The sequence below is a fragment of the Mya arenaria genome, chromosome 13 (genome assembly GCF_026914265.1).
Source record: "Mya arenaria isolate MELC-2E11 chromosome 13, ASM2691426v1".
Lineage (NCBI taxonomy): Eukaryota > Metazoa > Mollusca > Bivalvia > Myida > Myidae > Mya > Mya arenaria.
Genome location: NC_069134.1, coordinates 14,427,937 through 14,448,456, shown reverse-complemented (window position 1 = coordinate 14,448,456; position 20,520 = coordinate 14,427,937). Strand labels below are relative to the sequence as shown.

The following is a 20,520-nucleotide window of genomic DNA, read 5'->3' as shown; positions in this document are numbered from 1 at the left end:
AAATATCTACGTATACCACCACAGAACATTTCATTCGCAGGGATTCAGAATTTACATATTATGTAATTGTGATGCCTTTGGTGGCGTTTTGAGGAGACTGTGGGTGATTTCTTCTTTTGAAGTGTTGTAGTTTGCCAGTAAACAAGATGTATTCGGTCCTAGGCTATCAAGAATAAGATGTATTCGGCCCAATGTTATCAAGAACAAGATGCATTTGGCCCTAGGTTGCCAAGAAAAAGATGTATTCGGCCCTAGGTTGTCAAGAGCAAGATGTAGTCGGCCCTAGGTTGCCAAGAAAAAGATGTATTCGGCCCTAGGTTGTCAAGAACAAAATGTAGCCGGTCCTAGGTTTTCATAACAAGATGTAGTCGGTCCTAGGTTGCCAAGAACAAGATGTATTCGGCCCTGGGTTGTCAAGAGCAAGATGTAGTCGGTCAAAGGATTTCATAACAAGATGTTGTCGGCCCTAGGTTGTCAAGACAAAGATGTAGTTGGCCCTAGGTTGCCAAGAAAATATGTATTCGGCTCTAGCAAGATGTAGTTGGTCCTAGGTTGCCAAGAACAAGATGTATTCGGCCCTAGGTTGTCAAGAGCAAGATGTAGTCGGTCCTAGGTTTTCATAACAAGATGTAGTACGTCGGCCCTAGGTTGCCAAGAACAAGATGTATTCGGCCCTAGGTTGTCAAGAGCAAGATGTAGTCGGTCATAAGTTTTCATAGCAAGATGTAGTCGGCCCTAGGTTGCCAAGAACAAGATGTATTCGGCCCTAGGTTGTCAAGAGAAAGATGAAGTGGGTCCTAGGTTTTCATAACAAGAAGAATTCAGCCCTAGGTTGTCAAGAGCAAGATGTAGTCGGTCCTAGGTTTTCATAACAAGATAGTGTCGGCCCTAGGTGGCCAAGAAAATATGTATTCGGCCCTCTGTTGTCACGAACAAGATGTAGTCGGTCCTATGTTTTTATAACAAGATGTAGTCGGCCCTAGGTTGCCAATAACAAGATGTATTCGGCCGCCCTAGGTTGTCAAGAAAAATATGTATTCGGTCCTAGATTGTCAAGAGAAAGATGAAGTCGGTCCTATGTTTTCATAACAAGATGTAGACGGCCCTAGGTTGCCAAGAACATTATGTATTCGGCCCTTGGTTGTCAAGAAAAAGATGTATTCGACCCTAGGTTGTCAAGAACAAGATGTAGTCGGCCCTAGGTTGCTAAGAACAAGATGTATTCGGCCCTAGGTTTTCAAGAACAATGTGTAGTCGGCCCTAGGTTGCCAAGAACAAGATTATTCGGCCCTAGGTTGTCAGGAAACAAGATGCATTCGGCACTTTGTTGTCAAGAACAATATGGATTCGGCCCTATGTCGTCAATAATAAGATGAATTCGGCCAAATGTTGTCAAGAAGCTCTGTTTTCTGCATTTTGTTGACAGAAGAAAATTGTATCTGATTATGGTTTAAATAATATATTTTATATTTAAAAAAGAAAACAGCCACAGGACATTGTGGGATGGGATCGTCTGGAACATCTTAACAAAATAAAATAAACGTATTTATAGCGTTTATACCTTCGAAAATAATAGCTCAACTTCTTATTATATCTAAACATGTTGTAAAGAATGCATGTTATTACTCTTTTAAAATATGGTGCCTTTTTGAAATGTTTTAAATGTAAGCCTTCTCTACAATCTGCATAGGTCCTTAAAATAGTTTGTTGTTTTTTTAAATTGTTTTAAATGTAAGTCTTCTCTACAATCTGTATAGGCCCTTAAAATTGTGTTTTGTTGTTGCTTTTTCAAAAGAAGAACAAAGCAAGATAATTCTGAAGATTGATGGACATGACCTTTTATAGTTGTCTGCCTTGTATGTCCCATTATTGGTAATACTCGCAAACAATAGTTTAAAAACTATTTTGGATATGAGCTTGTTAAATAATTTCAATTACTCACTGTTTGTACCATAAAATATCCGCTGTTGCTTAACTATTGTGTGGGTTACATTCTCATGAATACTGATTTACTTAAAGCCATAAAGTTAGTAAAACGAAAAAAATATCGAACATATGGTAACATTTGCTATACAACACTAGCGGGACCGGGGGAGTGGGGCGGGGGGCTAAAATCGTCCAAATTAACATTTTAATTGAATTTGGGGGGGGGGGGGGCTAATATAATATTTAACCAAAATGCACCATTTCGGACTAGAAATTGTTAAGATTTTCTATTTTCTTGGGGAGTACCCCCTAAAAACCGCATTAGCATTGTCATGCAAAGGCATCTGGAAATATTCAACAACTCTAACACTTAGGTTGAACTTCAAATGTACAAATCCAGTATAGAGACATTTGAGTTTTTGTTTGCTGTACATAAAGTGCTGGGCCGATATTCACTGATGTCCTGTGCCCGAGTCCCATGTACATATATAATGACATTTGTTTGATCATCAGTTATTGTGAATAGATTTAAAAGGCGTGCTTTTTCACAATGCATGTTTTGTATAATATATGCTACATTATTTTTAACTGAATACTAGTTTAAGTGTACTTTTGTTTAATGTTTGATGGTACAGCCTACACTTATGGTCATCTCCATTTCTACTATATAATCTACTACCCCCACCTTCCATCTTATGTAATTCATCTATGTCGACCTAATTGTGTCAAACATAAGAAATACTTAGGTACAAATAAGTAAGATAAAACTTAGTTGTTGGGGAAAATAGTGTCAATGTTTATAAGTGAAGAATCTAGGCGTATCGTTTAAGGGACTGTACACCAGATAGGCACCAAAAACAGTGTTTTTTTCTGTAATGACTCTCAGGACAATTATCTAAAAGAATGTGTTACGCTTTGATATCATAATTGTAAAAAAGTACCAAAATGTAAAAAAAAAAATGTGTCGGAGACCGAGTTCGAAGCCGTGTAGCCAAAATTGCAGTCCAGCGTCGTATCCACTGAGCCACGAAGGCTTACCTTAATTGGTGACATAATTAAGCTATACACCTACCTCGGTAATATCACGTGATAACACCGACTAGCCAATCACGCATAAGGAATGAATTCTACCTGGTTGACATACCCAGTAAAAAAAAATAATGGAAAAATACGAAATAACTGCTTTAAACTGAAATAAATTGTAAACTATGTAGTACTTCAGTAAGTAAGTTTCAATGCATTGAACACATCGATGCCAAGTTAATATCAGTTTTCGACAATTTTCTCTTTTTTTTCGCTATTTTATCATACGGAGTACAGCCCCTTTAATATATATCGCAAGACTACACACCCTAACACGGCCCTGTGCGCCTACATGTGCTTTAATTAAAAAAAAAAAAACGTGAATATGTAAACATGTATTCATATATATTTTAATAATATCATATTGTAAATAAACGACGAGGTATAAATATAATGACTCAATTATTTACAATCATGTTATATTTTTAAGTCTCGTCTTGCTGAATAACTGTATATGAAAGGGATGTAACTGCTGCGTAGTTTGAACTATAGGGAGTAAACTGTGCCAGCTTTAAATATGGGGGAGTAAATAGAGCAGCCAATTTAACCGGTTTTGATCACCCCATCGCCAGATGCCTTTTCATTGGTCAATTTGATCTTGCCAACCGCTGACGCATTACTTCCTTTACTCACGATACGTCTAACATAATACGATCGTGTGGAACTGACTCGACCGAAGATATTTCTCTCACATTTAAACATTCTTAAAACAGTCGAGGAGTTTAAATTCAAGAAAATAGAAATAAGAAATGCATCTTGTGGAACTAGCAAGGATATTACTGCTGTTTGTTGGAATAGTGGTTCAATGTCAAGGTGAGGATTCAGTTTCTTGTTTCAAATATTTGACAGTTCGTGATTGTTGACGAAAAACTAAATAAATGTTAAAAACAACCATCAGCAGTGATCCCACTTTCCATGCGTACCCTTTTTTGATTTGGCATGGGTATTTCATGACAGAAATCCACCAGACGAAAAACACGTGGAACCGGTGCCGTTGAGCCGCGAATTAATAACGGGGATTTCTCGAGTTCTGTTCATTTAATGATTTATATCTGTATGAATGTACTGTACGATTATTATTATAAGCATATAATTTAAATGCTCAAATATTAGTGTTATTTCATGAACATTTACTTAGATAAGAAAATGATAATGAACCGTCTCGCTATTTCAAGGTATTTGCTGAGCGTTGAAACGTCTATAGTCTGTTTCAATCATCAAAGTCTTTCGGATTGAAACGTGTATCTGTATACGATTCTGTTCTGATTTAGGGTTTTAAAGGGCTCTAATTTTTTTGTAGCATTGGACTGTGGATATGGTCAGATGGAATGTACTGATGGAGAAAAATGCGTTCCGTTGAGTTGGAAGTGTGATGGGGATGCTGACTGTTCAGACAAGTCCGATGAGAACAGCTGTCGTAAGTTTTGTCCGTAGATTCAAAAGTAAATGCAATACATTCGTTTGACAGCTGTCGGTATGCTTTTACATCGATTATTTTTTATCTGTATTAAATTTAAGCAAAGTTTACTTTTAAATCCAATTAAAATGCAAAAAAGGGGGTGTGGCACTAGTTCAGTTTTGTCGAACTGACTATAGACACCGGTGTGTATTCACTGTGAAAGTAGGTCAGGTCAAAGCGATTCGATTGGCTTATGGGGAATGGTCTGATATTTCAGCCAATGAAATTAAGGCAAAGTCTTGACCTCAGAGGTTATTTGAAAGTTCAATCAATGGTTGGCATGATGATGAAATTTCTAGATTACGATACATTCCATTCATTCCGATTTCTATAAATGATGAAATATAAATAATACGTTTTTAGTTATTATGTTGCCACTCATTTTTATAGAATGTGTCTGATAGAGAAGCATACTGCCCTGTTGTTTATAACAAAGAAGACATTTACAAATTTATAGAAATCACGCCTTACCATTACATTTGGGAATCACATGATTTTGAGAAACAGCAGTAATACAAAAAAAAAACATTTTGGCAGCTGAGTGTTAAATGAAGAAGCATACTTATTAATTATAATTTGATGTACATGTTTATTTGGGAGGTTGACTTTTGGCAGTTTATTACTATTAATACTTAGTTTTTAAAGTATTTGTTTTTAATTTGTCTTATATATTCAATTAAAACTTATACCACTCATCTGTTTCTACATTGCCAAAAATTAGTTTTAAAATGATTTATGATCTTAATAAAATTAGATCTTTTAAAGTGTTTGCTATTTGTGCCCTCTATAGCATGAATTGAAGGGTTATTTACTGTCAGTGAAATGAATAATTTTCCACATAAAATTGATAAGATTGTTAATAGATATTAACACATTAACAAAAGACATTTCTAGGAAAATGTTAACTTGCTACAACAAAAACTCTGGAAGATGAATGCTAAAAAAGTGTTTGCATTTGTGACCTTAGCCAGTAGAGTAATTATGCACCTAATTTGAAAAATAAAAACAATAATAAAATAAATAACATTTTATTCTGAACTTTTTTCCTTGATATTTTAAACATTTGAAAGTAAAACTGACCAGTAAAATGCTCGTTATTAGTAAAACCTTGATTTTACTTCTAAAGCTGCCAAAACGTGTGCAGAGACCGAGTTTCCGTGCTCAGTTAATGGCACCTGCATCCCTAGCAAATGGAAATGTGACGGTGAACCCGACTGTGAAAATGGTGAAGATGAAGATTCAAAAATGTGCAAAGGTATGTTGACTTGTTTTATCCTTGGAGACAATTAAATTATTATCAAAACGGTAATATCAAATTTAATTTTGTTGCTTTTGGCAATAATCGGAAGCACATTATGAGAATACATTTTATTACTTCAAAGGACACCAAGAATGCGAAGGGACTCAGTTCTACTGTGCCACAGACAAGCAGTGTATTGACACCGAATGGCTCTGCGATGGTGTGCCAGATTGCACTGATAACTCCGATGAAAGCAACTGTACCGCTACTGGTAAGAATGTTCACAGAAATCAGCAACCGCAAGTTTAATGCTTTAATTCTGAAGTCATTCTACCGGTAGTACATATATATACTAGAATGCTTCAATAAAATAGAGTTTTCACAAGTACATCCGACATCTAAAGAAAAAGATTTGAAGGAAATAACCATCTCTATTTGGATTTCAGATCGCTGTGGTGATAGCATGTTCACATGTGACAACAAGCAGTGCATTTCAAGCCAGTGGGAGTGTGATGGGGACAAGGACTGTTTGGATGGCTCCGACGAATCAGAATCAAAATGTGCAGGTACGTTTTCTCATTGAATTGGGGGGGGGGGGGATAAATACTATGCACACATACCTTGGTAAAAATCTGTCTGAAACAAATATGCTCCCAGGCTACAAAATCTTCGGTAGAACAAACATTGAACTGGGACTACAAAAATATTTTATGAAAATGTCCACTTATCATTTTAACATATTTTGCTGACATACTTTAAAGTGCTCTTTTTTGGTTTATAGCCAAATCATGTGACCCAGAAAAGGAGTTCATGTGTGCTGATGGAAAGCGTTGCATCGACATTCCATGGCGTTGTGATGGCGACTTTGACTGTAATGACCACAGTGATGAGAACTGTACAGGTGTAACTCCTTCAGAAGTGGAAGTGTGTGATCCCAGCTCAGAGTTTCAGTGTGTGGCTTCTGGAGAATGTATCCACAACTCTTGGAAATGTGATGGGGACCCAGACTGTACTGATGGCTCAGATGAAGGAGAAGATTCTGGTTGTAAGTGTAATTCTGCTAATAAATTTGTTGTTTGTAGATGGGAACTGTTTGTTTGAAAGATTAAAAGTTAAAAAATTAGTACGATGGAATATAACAACAAAACCATTCAAATGAGCATACAAGGTCACTGAGTGATTGTTGTATTATTTTCTGCAGGTGTCTACACTTGCACAGAAGACGAGTTTATGTGTGACAACAAGGTGTGCATTACGAAGACCCTGACCTGTGACCACAACAATGACTGCATGGATGGCTCGGATGAAAACAACTGCACTGCCGGTAATAATTCATTTTGAGTTGGAAAAAATGATGTGATGGTCTTGGTGCTGGTTGCGTTGGTGAATTGTACATTTTATCCTTGGCCATTGTTTTAAATGGTTTTAAGATATTCAAATGAAATTGAATGCACATAGTGCTAGAGGATGGGTAGAGCAAAGCCAATAACTGTGTGTTATACTTCAGAGTTGCCCCATTTTCGACTCAAATACACAACAACAGCGGAGTGTTAGGGCCCTCTCCATTTTGCTCTTGTTTTATATGCACGTGCAGACCTTTAATTATTGGTTTGCCTTTTCCATGCAAAAAAATGTTTACCTATTATTATGCCTGGTTTTCAGTTTGGCAAAAAACCTGCCAGGAGAGTGGTGGTTTTGACTGTTACAATGATGGAACCACGTGTATTAGCATTGAAGAAGTTTGTGATGGCATAGCTCATTGTAAAAACGCCCAGGACGAGACTTCTGCTCTTTGCAAACGTATGTATTTAATGTTGGCTTATAAAATGTGTGTACCAATGTTTTTCATCATGACATTCACTATTAATCAAACATCGAAGTTCACAATACTCACATTTTCTCTGTTCAGTTATGGTTTCTTCCCTGTTTGAAATCTTGATTGAAATGCAATTTGAATTTATGAATGCATTAATTATGCTGCATTATTAACATTATAATTCCAAAAATATGTACAATGACGTAACTTCGAAAGTAAGCTGTTTGTTTCATTGTAAACTGATAAATGAAATAATAAAGAAATATATTTTTGTAGCAAATATTGAAGGAAATGCAACTGGTATGAATCTAAAGATACTAGTTCTGATGTATAAAATCCTTCGTTTATCCATTGTGTTTGTACTCTAGTCAATTATGATGCATGTTGCAACTCCAAATACGTCAGTCATTGTTTTGTTTCTAACATTTAGTGTCTTTGTTTGCACCGTAGTTACACAAAAAAAAGCCAAAAAATGATCTCCATGAAACTTGTATTTTATACTTATCAAAGTTAAGAGTCAACTCATTCGGAGTACAGACCCAGAACTTTTTATCATAGCTGAAATGCCTTAGAATCTTCCATTAGTTGACATTAATTTTCAACCAGTATCATTTTTTCTCGTGAAATTAGTGTTAATGGGCTGATATTCAGTTTGCTTCTAGTTCTCGTTTGCTTTATGAAATTGGATGAACAACTCCAAACTACTGCACAATAAAGACTGTTTAAAGCTTTAACAATTTTCCAATTAATATATTGTCTTTTTGTTCTGGCATATGTATTGTGTTGTTTTTGTGTAAAGCATATTTCCATCATTTGCTTCATATCTTTGTATTTTTGTCTTGTAAATGAAACGTTTTTTTTAAGAATTAAGACAAATACGTTAGCTTGTTCAAGTCTAAACCTAAATTGTAAAATAATTTAATGTAACATTAAATAATATTTGAATTTTAAGGAAGAATAAAATAACAAAAATAATGTATGCATGTCTCTTATCTCCACTAGGTATTTGTTATAAAACTGACAGCATTAATGTCTTTGCTTATAAATGATGGCAGTTTTATAGAATAAATAATCTCTTTTTCAGTGAAACAGCCATGCAGTCACAAAACGTGTATGGAGCATGCTGATTGCCTCACTAGGACGGTTAACAACACATTTGTGGGCGAGTGCGTATGCAAGACGGGTTTCCAGATGAATGATGGTGCATGCAAGGACATTGACGAGTGCAAGGAGGAGGGCATGTGTTCCCAGGTGTGCGTTAACACGAAGGGAGGATACCACTGCAGCTGTCAAGAGGGCTACATTCTCATGAGGCACACAGAATGCAGAGCAGAGAGTATGTAGTCAAATTTTATGAAAATCACTAGTAGTGTAAAAATCTTGATACAAAATCTCATTATCATATAATAGTAAGAAGTTGTATGAAAACAATATATGAGTCTAGTCTTTGCAATACTCAAAAGCTGGATCTTGAATATTGTGTGAATAAATTCATTGAGATGTATAGCTGTATATATATATATATGCATAATGTTTCAGTCTTAATGATTCTAGTCCATTTTACAGGTCACCCCTGGCTACTGTTCGCAAACAGGAAGGACATTCGTCGTCTGCGTGCTGACAACACCTTTATGGACATCGTTGTAGATTCCACCTCCAACAGTGTTGGCATTGATGTAGATCATGAGGAGAAATATTTGTTCTGGACTGATGGGGCTGAGGAGGTCATCAAAAGGTGAGCTTACATGAGTGACAAATTTTATAACATGTAATTTTAATTTATAAATAGCATCAATCTTTTTACTGTTAATATTAAAACAGACCAAAATTGAAGCACAAAAAAACATTAAGTAGTGTATATTCGTCCTAGTACAGAATATTTTTTTGTAATTTGACAAAATCCTGCGCCTCTGTTAAAAGTAAACAAAAGCAAAGTACAAACCTCTTTATGTGCAATGTGATATGATTGTTACAGGGCAAATATCAACCACGACCAAACTGGCATGATGACAGGTCAGGACGTCATGGTGATAGTTGGCAAAGAAGGCAACCAGGCTTTTTCCTCTGACGGTATTGCTGTGGACTGGCTTTTCAAGCGAATCTACTGGACTGACTACCAGGCAGATAAGATCATGGTTGCAGACTACAACGGAGCCAACAAGCATGCTGTAATCACCACAGGGCTGTCTGACCCCAGAGCTATTGCCCTTGATCCAGAATATGGGTAGGTTTTCTGATGCATTTCTCTTATGACTAATCAAGTGTTTTACCCTGTTACAGTAATTCCAAGGATATATAAGTACTATTAAGTAAATTTGCATTTAAAAATATTGTAACTATTTATTCTTCGCCTATTTCAGATAATTAACATTCTAATAATTATAAGGTTTTTTAAAATCTTGTCAATTGTTATTGGTGTAATAGCAACCATTATACTTTGCAGACAAATGTACTGGACTGACTGGAACAAAGATGCCAAGATTGAAATGTGCGGTATGAACGGCGTGTGCCCCAAGAGGAGTGAAAATGCCCTCACGAAAGTTGGAAGTGTGCATCTCGGCTGGCCAAATGGACTCACAATTGGTACGTTAAATATTTGCATTGAATTTTATGGTTAATTTTTATTTTTTAAACATGAATACAGCATATTTAAAATTCATTGAAAGTTTTGGCACTCCTCAATGTTTTTATGTGTGATCCCTACATATTTTTAATTTTTTCAGATTATGTGAGCCGCAAGGTGTACTGGATCGATGCCAAACTGCACAAGATTGGTAGCGCTGATATGGATCTGAAAAATCCCCGCTTTATCTTTGAGGATGCGAAAGACATCCAGAAGCCATTTGCCATCGCCGTGTTTGAGGATTCCCTCTACTGGACAGACTGGACCACCAACTCCATTAGATCTGTACACAAGGTCACTGGTCTCAACCCTAAAACTCTCAACCTTGGATCTTACTCTGTCATGGATATCAAGGTCTACCATCCGCTCAAGCAAAACAGATGTAAGTTAAATTATGCTTTCAAACATTGATATGGTGTCTAACTATCAGCTATCTAACATTTATATGTTCTTATAAAAAATACTTTTTTCATATTGCTGTTTAGGATTTTAAAAAGCGGTCATTGTTGTTGCAGACAATATATATATATATATATATATATATATATATATATATATATATATATATAATTTTTGGTAATTTAACAACCTGTAAGCAATTATTTGGCAATTAACAATGAATTCTTTGCTTATGATTTTCTTCATTCCTTGTATAGCATCAGCAGCATTAATCAAGCAGCTTTGTGAGGAGAGGAAGTGTGGCGATATGTGTTTCCCCATGCCCCGCGATGCCACAAAGGACCTCAATGTGGAATGTGTCACCAGCTGTCCCGATACCAACATCATTGGCACTAACTGCACCCACGAGCCTAGACCAACAACCAAAGCCCCAGAACCAACCAAAGCCCCAACATCCCAGCCAGGGCCAGTTACCACCAACAAGTCGGGATACACTGTTGTTGCTGGGAGCACCGAATCCATTGATCATCCTGTTACACCAGAGGCCAAAGGAAATGGAACCATCGCTATCGTTGCAGGAAGCATCATTGCTGGTGTTATCATTCTGGCATTTGTGGTAGGTGTACTAGCAATTTAGCTAGCATATATACTGTATAAAAGATTTTAAAAAAGGTGCTGACAATGTGTTTTCTTAGCATTGTAAAGGGTTCCTTAGCATATGATGAAAGCTTTCATGAAATTCGCAGCTGTTGCTGTGAGCTCATAAAGATGGTAGAATGGTGAGGTTGGCAAAGCCCTTTGTATGGTTTAACCTTTAACTGTTTGTTAAATGTGTTGGATTTGGTTGATACGATGCAACAGCTTGTCTGGGTTTGAATCGATCATCAAGCTTCTCAATAACAGTACATGTTACAGTATCATATGAAATTTACAATGAGTTTATAAGAAGAATATTTTTGTCTCTCCAGGTTGGTGTATTGATCTACAGACGATACAAGGCCAACAACAAGAAAATCCTCAACTTTGACAACCCTGTCTATAGGAAAACAACCACTAAAGATGATGATATGATCCATATTAGAGCTAATGAACCAGTAAGCATTTCGTATTCCACTTTATATCTTCTATTGAAAGTTTGTGATCTTCAAAAAGATATTAAATATATAACTACTGATCGACTCATATTATATTACAATGATTTGGAATATGTAATATGCCAACTTTTTAATCATAAGTTTTTGTCTGTTTTTAGGAGAGAGAAAACTTGACCAACCCAGATGAAATTGTTTGATGAGTTAGGCAGTTAGTTTGCAAGATACAATACATTTTCTGGAACAAACATCCACACTGGCCATAATACTCTACACCGTCTACTGTCACAGAGACACAGATCTGACTTAATAGTACAGCTGAAGTTCTACAATCATCAAAGCAAGCCGTCCAAGTTAACACTTATACAACTTTCACATGGATGTAGTGATCATCTTGCTTTAAGTATAAATTATTAGTTTTAATCGTGTTGATGCAGCGATTACTACAGATTGAGCTAGCTACAAAACATGCGCCTTTCCATCACAAAAACTTCAAAGGATAGCATGGTTGGCTCGACTCCAGTAACACTGCTCGCTGCCCCTGGGACCAGACCTGTTTACATAGGAGGATGTTTCTATTGTAGTAACTTACGGCCAGTCTTAAAACGACATATCAGGAGTATTCTGTTAGTATTTGTAGAGTGATGCTGGAGAATTGTGCTGATCATCTGCTCACATTCCTCATAGAATGTCAGATTTCCGTGTGCCAATCCACATTCTGAAAGACAAACTTGCATTAATGTAGCTTTTTGTGATAGCTCATATTAGATCGTTTCATGCTTTTTGTTCAACGTTACCTTTTGGTGTTCCAAGGACACATTCTCTGCTTTATAACACTTTCCTGGCAATTATAATCAGGGATGATAAAATTCCGGATTAATCCGGAATTCCGGATTTAAGGACTCACGGATCGATTTTGAGATTAATGTAAATCCGTTGAGTTTTTTTCTAGGGGGGAGGGGTACAGGGAACGATTCGAGCTCAGTTCGAACAATATGGGTACGAAAGGTGAGTTTTCCGGAAGTGTAATGGCGGAAATTAACGAACCTATCTACGTCTTGGCAATCGAGCTATATGATTGGTTAAGATAGCACCCGGTGATTACGGATATTACCGATGGGACTAGAAGACAGTATCCGGATGGTCGTATCCGGATATGACAGACGACGAAGGCGAATAAACGGGTATTGGAAAATTGGAAAAAAAGACCACCACCAAGTTCTAAAAACATGGATTCGTCGATTTTAAGGGTATATTTGCCATTTATTTTTAAGAGAAATTCCCGAAACGTTTCTTTTTAAGTTAATAGAAAGTGATCAAACTGAGAATGAATTTTGCGCATGTAGCATTATTTCGGACATCCCGATTCGGATTGTGTCATAATAATCGATTTTTATTTGGCCGATTGAAGTTTACGCTGTAAACCGTTTCTTTATTATTCTCATTATCTTTGACTGTTGACCATAATGGGAGGTTCAAATGAAAATTGGTTTGGTTCAAATTTAAAAAAAAACATGAATAAATATTTTGTAGTAGTAATATATATTACGTAGAGGCAGTCATTTTATTTTCTATTTGAGACGGTTCAACAAAACTTCTTGAGAACCCAGTTTGAGTGAGATTTTAATTCTATAGTTGTAATTTGTATTTCCCCATCCAGGTATGTTGATGGTTACAAAAGTCAGGGATGAAAAACACCTCATCCAGTTGTTCCTGTCAATGACTGACAGTTCAATCCAGAGGCCATGATACTTGGATTTATGGCTGAACATGCTCCCTGGCACCACAGTAGTGTGTCTTACTTAAGACACTTGCCAAAGATACAAAAGCTCTCAGCAAATTAAAACTTCAAAGGTGTACAGCATTATACAAGATGACTTACGGAGTGGCTAGCCATTTCAATGATGAACATGTGGAGGAGTTAATGGATCTCGGTTTTGTTTCAACTAAGACAAGTCAACAAACACAAACAATGAGAAAACTGTTGCAGCTATTTTTCTGCTATAGAGAAAGAAATAGTGTTGAGATATCTGGCCTCCTTAAAAATCACAAGGGCTGATTCTAAATCAATGTTCATAGAATTTGAAAGCCTGTTTGAGAGACTTGAACTGCAGTGGGACAATCTAGTTCGTGTGCTACTGGACTCATGAAACACCATGAGGCGAAAAAATCTGGCTTGGGGACCAGAATACGTCAATGTCCACCATGTCAACAACGGCCACGCTGCCAAAGCATTTAAGTCCCGTTTGGATATTACTTTGAATAATATATATAATAATTAATAACATTATATTCTCATCAAATGTGCAGAAAATGGAATAAATACTCTTATGATACATAAAAATTGAATAAATACCACTTTTACAATAAACATTTGCATGCATGATAATTGATATGTTGTTCATTATTATAAATCAAACATCCCACAGTGTAGACTGTTCATCTGTTCATACACAGGCATTTGGTCATAGCCAGTTGAGTTTTATGGGAAGTGGACAACTGAACCAAAATGTCAGGTACATGTCTAATGCCTGTGACTTCAGGTAAAAAAGAGTAAATTTAACTTTGTTTAAAGACAAAGGTGTTGAACTTCACTGCTAAGATTCCTGATAATTGTTCTGATTGTGGATGTCTCGTGTTGAACATAATTATATCTACCAAACCGGAAGGTGTACTCCTTGAACACTATTCTAAGGCAAAAAAGGGTATTAGAATCCCTGAAATACAGAAAGCTTCGGGGGGCTTCGCCCCCCTTGTCCCCCCACCAGGGCTTTGCCCTGGACCCATCGGGAGCCTTAAGCGGCCCCCTGAACCCCACGCAGACATTTTCAGGATTGGCAACTTGGCTCTGTTATCATCCCTGTATAATTGTCTTTGCTGTGTAACATGTATATATTACCTTTCAACGTTTAATGTGCAATCATGTTTTCATGTAGAATGTAAACGAAGGAGTTCAAGTTACAAAGCATGAACATAACATGTTCAAGTAATTAGATTGCAATTACCATCAAAAGTGGATTGTCTTCAAGAGTTACTGTGGATGTACGTGTTTCTTGTTCATGTTGAAATAGCCATATGTAAATATTTGAATTTAGTGCTATTTTGTACTTTATAACTTGTGCTTTCTGTTATTTACGGAGTGATATAGTCTGTTACCATTCCGAGTTGTTATTCCCTTTGGGAACTTGAATAATTGTTAGCATGAAAGAGTGTTTATTACTACTTGTTTTATACATTTTGTAAATACTAATTTTGGCCTTTATTGCGAAGTGCTAAGTAAGTTTCTATTTTGTCACGTTATTATTAATTGAACTTGTTTTTCAACAATCTGTTTAACTGGCGGTATATGAAATAACTACCAAAGACAATCCCAATGCTTTTAACATGATTATTACTTAATGTTAAGAGACAAAATATATTATCATCTCTTCAAGTGATGCATTTAAATGGTGAAGAGTGAGGAACAAAAAGGTGCTGTAATCATTATAAAGTGAGTCCATATGGTCATGTTCATTATATACTACCATGTTCAAAGCGCATAATATTGCCATGTTGATCCAAATGGGTAAAATGCAAGCTCAATGGTGGCATTATATGAGTATACCGTTAATACTATGTCTGTTTACACTGTAAACAGTTTCCTGCCATTCAAACTAAGCATAGTCGTTTGTACGATTTATTTTGTGTAACCTTTGTAATTTAACTAATGTATTCATTTACCAAATTAATGATTATATCAAATAGCCTATCTATGAGTTGCCACAAATTTAACTGATTTTACCGTAAATGGTCCACTTTCAATCGTTAGCTCAAGTTTTTCTTTGGTTGTGACATTGTCTTGTAAATATGACCCTATTTATTTCCCCTGCATGGTGTTGCACGAACAAGTGCGTGTTTTTTTTATTTCATTTACAGTCCTTCCTGCATGTTTGCATTTAATTAATTTTTCACAATAGTTTTTCTCCTGTAAATGAATTGTTTTGTCAAGTAGATACTATTAATATGAGAATCTCCATTCCTTAGTTATTTCGAATTTATATTTAATTTCTTATTTTTTACTCAATTTATGTTCGTTTTCTGTCCTCTTTTAATATCTGGAAACGATGTTTCTCTATGTTGTGTAAATACTATGTAAATAAAATCCTAGATTTTTGCCTGCTCATAAACTTGCAAGATATTGTTGCGCAAATGTAACTTGATATGCCATGTATACAAGAGAAATCTTAATTTAATGTTATGAGTCATGTTGAGGCTCTGTTTTCTATGGTTATATGTTTATGCTTGATGTCTGCGAGTGCTACTTTCTCTGCACAAGTTTCCCGACTGTTCGTGGTGACGGCTGATATCAGTCTGTAGTATTTGTTTTATCAAATTCCTCCTGTATGAAGTTGTATATATAACTATTTTAGGGTTTCTATGTAGTGTGTATGCTCATGTAACTTCATCTTTTCTCCCCCTCCGGTGATCTTGGTTTTTATCCTGTTGTTCAGTACATGTTGCCAGTTGCTGATGGGAAACATTATGCAGAGAAATAATTATTTATTGTGCATATGAAGATGAATGTTAGGTATGAGCTGTTTTTCATCGTCATAATTTGTTTGTATACTGGTTATTTAAAATGCAGAAAAAAATAAATTCTGAAATAAAAACATATTAAAATGAATGTTTTCTTCTCGTTTTTATATTAGCAGAGCATTAGTCGCAATGCTAGTAACAGTGCATTTATCACGAGGCTAGTAGCAATACATTTATCACAGGCTAGTAAAACTACGTTTATCATGAGACTTGTACCAGTGCATTTATCACGAGGCTAGTAACAGTACATTTATCACGAGGCTAGTAACAGTACATTTATCACGAGGCTAGTAACAGTACATTTATCACGAGACTAGTAGCAGTACATTTATCACGAGGCTAGTAACAGTACATTTATCACAGGCTAGTAAAACTACGTTTATCATGAGACTTGTACCAGTGCATTTATCACGAGGCTAGTAACAGTACATTTATCACGAGGCTAGTAACAGTACATTTATCACGAGGCTAGTAACAGTACATTTATCACGAGGCTGGTAACAACGCATTTACCACGAGGCTAGTAAAACTACATTTATCACGAGGCTAGTAACAGTGCATTTATCACGAGGCTAGTAAAACTACATTTATCACGAGGCTAGTAGCAGTACATTTATCATGATACTTGTACCAGTGCATTTTTCATCACGAGGCAAGTAACAGTACATTTATCACGAGGTACAGGTATAACGTTTATATTTAGCGTTTCCTGTCCGGCAGACTTAACTGTTCGAGTATACAAAGTGGAACATTTACTTAACGATAGCCGTACAATATTACATGGCTGTTTACCTACACTCCTCAATCCGTATTCTTCAGCAAACTCGATATTTACATAACCATGACTGAAGTTTATTATACAATTTATTAAGGTTCAAAACTTAATGGAAAAATACAGAATGTAGAGTTGCATGACAGCGTTGGCTAGATTTCAAAATACCGACATATTTTGTATATTATACCTCTCTAGATCGCATTACTGTATTGTTCGCGTTAACCCATTCAAGTACAGACATTGAATTTATGGCGCATCATTTTGGTTACGAGTGGAGCAGACGATATTTCGTTGATAGGTGGCAAAGACGAAACTTCGCAAGATGTCAAGGGTATCATCAATCTTAAAAAACGTGGAGTCGATGCACTAAAACAAACCGTAATATAAAATCTTCAAGACCTTGAATAAAGGACATTCTGAACACCGAAAATACTCGTGCAATAAAAACACATAGACATTGAAATGTCTTCTCACTTGACATTAAAGCAACTTATTTTATATTTATGCCGATGGTTTCAATATTTTGCGCTACATTCATCCTATTAGATATTGCGTGGACGAACAATTTTCTTTGAATGCGTCCTTCTTTTCTTTTGAATTCTTGTACAGAATTTTCTGCTTTTTTACTTTGTGATATTCAAAAGCTGTCAAGTAAGCTTTTGCGAAAATACAAAATATCGCATACATTATACGATTAAGAGACATAATAATGGTACTGGTAATAAAGTGTTCGTGCTTCATAAATACTTGGCAAAAACAATCTATTCATTGCACGGAGCATATCATGGAGCGCTGCCAGCGTGCTTTCATGTCAGAATTTCAGATCTATGGCTTGCATTTAGTTTTGTCTTCCAATTGGTATTAGGTTTACTGCTAAATAGTCAAAACATGGAACATAATTCTAATTTACTGTATACAGTCGAACCCCGTTGGCTCGAACTCTAAGGGACCGGCGAAAAAACCTCGAGCCTCGGGGATTTCGAGCCAAGCGGGAGTTTTAATAATCAGTATTTAGAAATCGGTCCTTTAGATCCAGTTCGAGCCAACGATGAAATCGAGACAAGCGAGTTCGAGCCAACGGAGTTCGACTGTAATTATAACGTTTGGGTATTTGCATATTTTTAAATTGTTAATAAAAAGCATACCAACATGAAAACTAGTCTTCACATAGGTAATTGCAATGCACTTGAATTACACAGCACACATTTTATTAGCGTCCTTATTCACCAGTCCGGGGGCATGCCGGGGATAGCCGGGGAAATGGGCCGTGTTTTTACCATCCATATGGCCCCGCATTGCCGGGTGAATGCGGTGGTTTTGTCTTCGCTTCAAAATAGCGGGGAATAGGCCTTACCTGGGGTGCGGGGACATTTGGCGGGAAGGGGGTGACGGGGGGCGTGGTTACAATTGAAAGGTGCATTACTTTCATACTTCTTCATTCGTTGCATATTTGAAGGACAAATACGAAGCAGTGTTTCATTTATCAATATAGATCGTATCCCCATCAGCAATATCACCATGCAGTTTATTGCAATGTATGGACTTGTTTGTGTTCTGTCAGTATATAGGCGTATTTCGACTTCTTTAATCGTTTTCACAACTTGTGACAAGACGCACTGAATGCGGTTAACGAAGAATTGATGACAGTATCAGCATATGTAGCTGGAACCTATACAAATGACAGACGTCTCGATATTGACGTCTGTTGTAAACTATGAAAAAACGTGGTTTAAAAAAGTTGTGTCTATATATAGTTATATTGAAAATTTAATAACAGTCCATAAGTCGGCACATGTTGTTTTATTTGTACATGTTTACCTATTTCCGGACATAGACTCGGAACATCGCTAGCCATGCTGTTTCATCTTAAAGGGAATGTCGTTAAAATCTGTTACAGGATAAAGAGTTTGCTATCTCTACGTGTGTTCAAAAGAAAGACCGTTTATGGCCTGACAACCACGCAAGCGGCCTAATATATTCGTCTGGTTCAGGATAGGTCGTGTGGGCTGAATCAGACGATATCGTACGATTCTCTTCTGAACAGAAATATCAATAGGCCTTTACATAAATTATTAAGATTCAATGGTCTTTCATGTTTGACTGAAACGTTGTAAAGGACTAATTCTATATCAACATGATCAAAAAGCAATACATTTGACAAGGGATTGTTTTAGGATATCGGTCAATGGGTTAAGCAGTTTAAATAGTATTTGGCCTTCATATATGTAATTTGTTCTTCTCCTTGATAATACTCTAGTGTTTCACCCACTATGTACCTCGAGTCGACAACCATTCAAGGTGTTTACCTTGAGGCAGAAAACTAGTCAGGTAGTTTTAGTAACGAAAACTCAAAATTATCAGCTAGTTTCCATTTGGTTGCCGCAGTTTTCCGCATTAAGTGTTTAAGAAAGCCGGAACTTTAACTTCTGATGTGAAACTTTATTTTTTAAAAAACTATACAAAGTCCTGGATGTAATGAAAGATACATAAGCAGATCAAATAAACAACAAATGAGATTTGGTAATCTTAACACGGTGAATAGCTTGGCAGTGATATTTTAAATGCATGACTTACTAGAGGAAAACTTCAAACACTTCAAATTACTTAAAATCGATAAAACAGCATTTAATTTCATTTCGAGCAAGAACAAATCAAGGTTACACGTCCTTCAAACCAGGATGTCCTTGTCAACACATTTATAAGGCCATTTCATGCTCGTATTTAGTAAATATTTACTGATTTTGAAATGCTACTCATGCTAAAATATGAAATGTGTCTTCTATGTTCTATTTATTTTTACTTCAGGTTAAAAACAAATAACTAGATGTATATTTTAGTCTGCACACATATTATTGACATGCTGCATTATGAAAGCGAGTTGCCAAGGACGTGACTTTGTTCCAGACAACGTACAATTCCAGACAAAACATCATCGCCCGACACAACATCGCGCCACTCGTGCTATACTCATAATAATGCAATGTTGTAGCTTGCTTATATATGAGGACGTTCTGCCTAAATACTACAAATAAGTAAGACCTTGAAGCATGTGATATATTTTTATGTTTTCATATATTTCATGTGCTAAAGAATCTGCTTTCGTATCCTCCGAGTTCTGTCTATATAACTTCCAAAAGTTAAATTAAAATCTGAAACTGATGTAAACGATCGTACAATCGAATCTTTCGAAAGTCATTCGTTTGAACAAGCGCCTTAAGTAAAACATAAACGTAAAAACGTATATTTTAAACGTTACAATAACTACCGCCTGCTTTCCTTAGATGTATGTGTCAAGCTGTTATTGTCATGTAAACGTTTTGTTTTAAATAGGTTTATGACTTCTTTCTGAGGCTTAAATTTACATTTGAACAATAAGATGTATACTAAAAATGCATGGACGTGCTGTTTATTAGTCGAGCGTTATGAAATCTTGAAATATGGTTAGGTTTAATTGTAATTATTTTTTATGATGCGTCTGAAAAACTTCGCAGACTGACTTTGCAGGACATGTATGTGTTCGATCGACATAATAC

The 20,520-nt window shown here is 36.1% G+C and overlaps 1 protein-coding gene across 3 annotated transcripts; it reads left to right on the top strand.

Annotated features, from left to right (window-relative positions):
• The first annotated feature begins 3,610 nt into the window (after positions 1 to 3,610).
• On the top strand, positions 3,611 to 16,300 carry LOC128213478 (low-density lipoprotein receptor-related protein 8-like). Of its 3 annotated transcripts, XR_008257740.1 has the most exons (18): positions 3,611 to 3,822; positions 4,310 to 4,426; positions 5,595 to 5,723; positions 5,851 to 5,979; positions 6,155 to 6,274; positions 6,490 to 6,753; positions 6,910 to 7,032; positions 7,371 to 7,508; positions 7,801 to 7,824; positions 8,609 to 8,860; positions 9,091 to 9,259; positions 9,500 to 9,748; positions 9,968 to 10,107; positions 10,248 to 10,529; positions 10,804 to 11,162; positions 11,515 to 11,640; positions 11,799 to 12,887; positions 13,298 to 16,300. XR_008257740.1 is itself a non-coding variant. In XM_052919217.1 (17 exons), the coding sequence occupies exons 1-17, from the start codon at positions 3,759 to 3,761 to the stop codon at positions 11,835 to 11,837; spliced, it is 2,724 nt and encodes a 907-aa protein (XP_052775177.1). In that variant the 5' UTR covers positions 3,611 to 3,758; the 3' UTR covers positions 11,838 to 16,300. The 3 variants fall into 3 exon arrangements, 2 of the variants coding, with proteins under 2 accessions (XP_052775177.1, XP_052775178.1); XM_052919217.1 differs by having other exon boundaries at positions 11,799 to 16,300; XM_052919218.1 differs by lacking the exon at positions 7,801 to 7,824 and having other exon boundaries at positions 3,612 to 3,822; positions 11,799 to 16,300.
• The last annotated feature ends 4,220 nt before the right edge of the window (positions 16,301 to 20,520 follow it).

Excerpts from the sequence above, each read along its gene's own strand:
- LOC128213478 (XM_052919217.1), top strand. The coding sequence starts at position 3,759 with ATGCATCTTGTGGAACTAGCAAGGATATTACTGCTGTTTGTTGGAATA. Across the intron at positions 4,427-5,594 it reads GTCCGATGAGAACAGCTGTC|CTGCCAAAACGTGTGCAGAG; the intron begins GTAAGTTTTGTC and ends TTACTTCTAAAG. Across the intron at positions 10,530-10,803 it reads TCCGCTCAAGCAAAACAGAT|CATCAGCAGCATTAATCAAG; the intron begins GTAAGTTAAATT and ends TTCCTTGTATAG.